Here is an 849-nt window from a genome sequence, read left to right as displayed (position 1 = left end):
TTTCGCCGACCTTCAGACCCGTTCGATGTTTTGGGTGTGAGCATTTGTAAGTGGATCCACAAAATGTTATTTGTGGTTCACTTGCAAATACTGAAACTCAGAATCTTATACTTGGGAATACCCTTTTCACATATCAGAAATTATAAGAGTTTCTGGAGCCACCCTTCTTTTCAGCATCTCCAAAAGCGTTGCCAAGCTTCTATCTGGAACAGCCTTCACGAAGCAGTGCTTCGTTTCTCTGCAGATGCCTCCAAAACACTACTGTTGCTGAAGCATGCGGCCACAGTGGTTCTTCCTCCTGACGAATGGTTTTTGTCTACTTCCACAGTTTTCCCCTTTCCTCCAATGGGATTTTGATCCCTGCTTTCTACATAAAGACATACCTCTTGGAAGTAGTTGTTGAAATCTACATTTGTATTGTGGTTCATTTCCAGCTCCTTCTTGCAAAAATCCACGGAAGTATGTTCTTGTTCCCACCAGTAAATAAATGAAACTGCCGTCTTGAAGTGGAACTTGGTATCTTGAAACCAAGTTCCTACTCGTATTCCAGATTCTTCCCTACATTCCTTAATGTAGCATCTCCAACGGATCTGCTTCCCAAACTGCAGTTTCATTTGATGTTTCTTACTGCATTCCTTTTCTTCAGGAATTATTCCATGACTTTGGAAGAATATAACTGCAGCTTTTTCATCGACGATTTTTTTGGTTAATTGTGAAAAATTTATTATTTTTATCTAAAAATAAAAAAATTAAATTTATCATAATTTTTTATTATAAATTAAAAAAAAAATGACTCAAATATCAAATCCCATCATGTTTCCAATTTTTATCAGTTATTTTTTTATTCCC

General features: G+C 36.6%; 1 protein-coding gene across 1 annotated transcript in view; it reads right to left on the bottom strand.

Annotated features, from left to right (window-relative positions):
* Window positions 1-215: 215 nt before the first annotated feature.
* Window positions 216-849, bottom strand: part of SRAE_0000082300 (Hypothetical protein) — a gene marked incomplete at both ends in the record, with an annotated part of 984 nt that continues 350 nt past the window's right edge. The window contains one exon of the mRNA XM_024646776.1: window positions 216-734. Coding sequence (XP_024500920.1) covers window positions 216-734 — 519 coding nt within the window. The remainder of the gene's footprint in view (window positions 735-849) is intronic.

The sequence above is a fragment of the Strongyloides ratti genome, scaffold srae_scaffold0000095 (genome assembly GCF_001040885.1).
Source record: "Strongyloides ratti genome assembly S_ratti_ED321, scaffold srae_scaffold0000095".
In the NCBI taxonomy this organism is placed as follows: Eukaryota; Metazoa; Nematoda; class Chromadorea; order Rhabditida; family Strongyloididae; genus Strongyloides; species Strongyloides ratti.
Note: the sequence above shows the minus strand (reverse complement) of the source record. Positions and strands in the feature narration are given on the sequence as shown.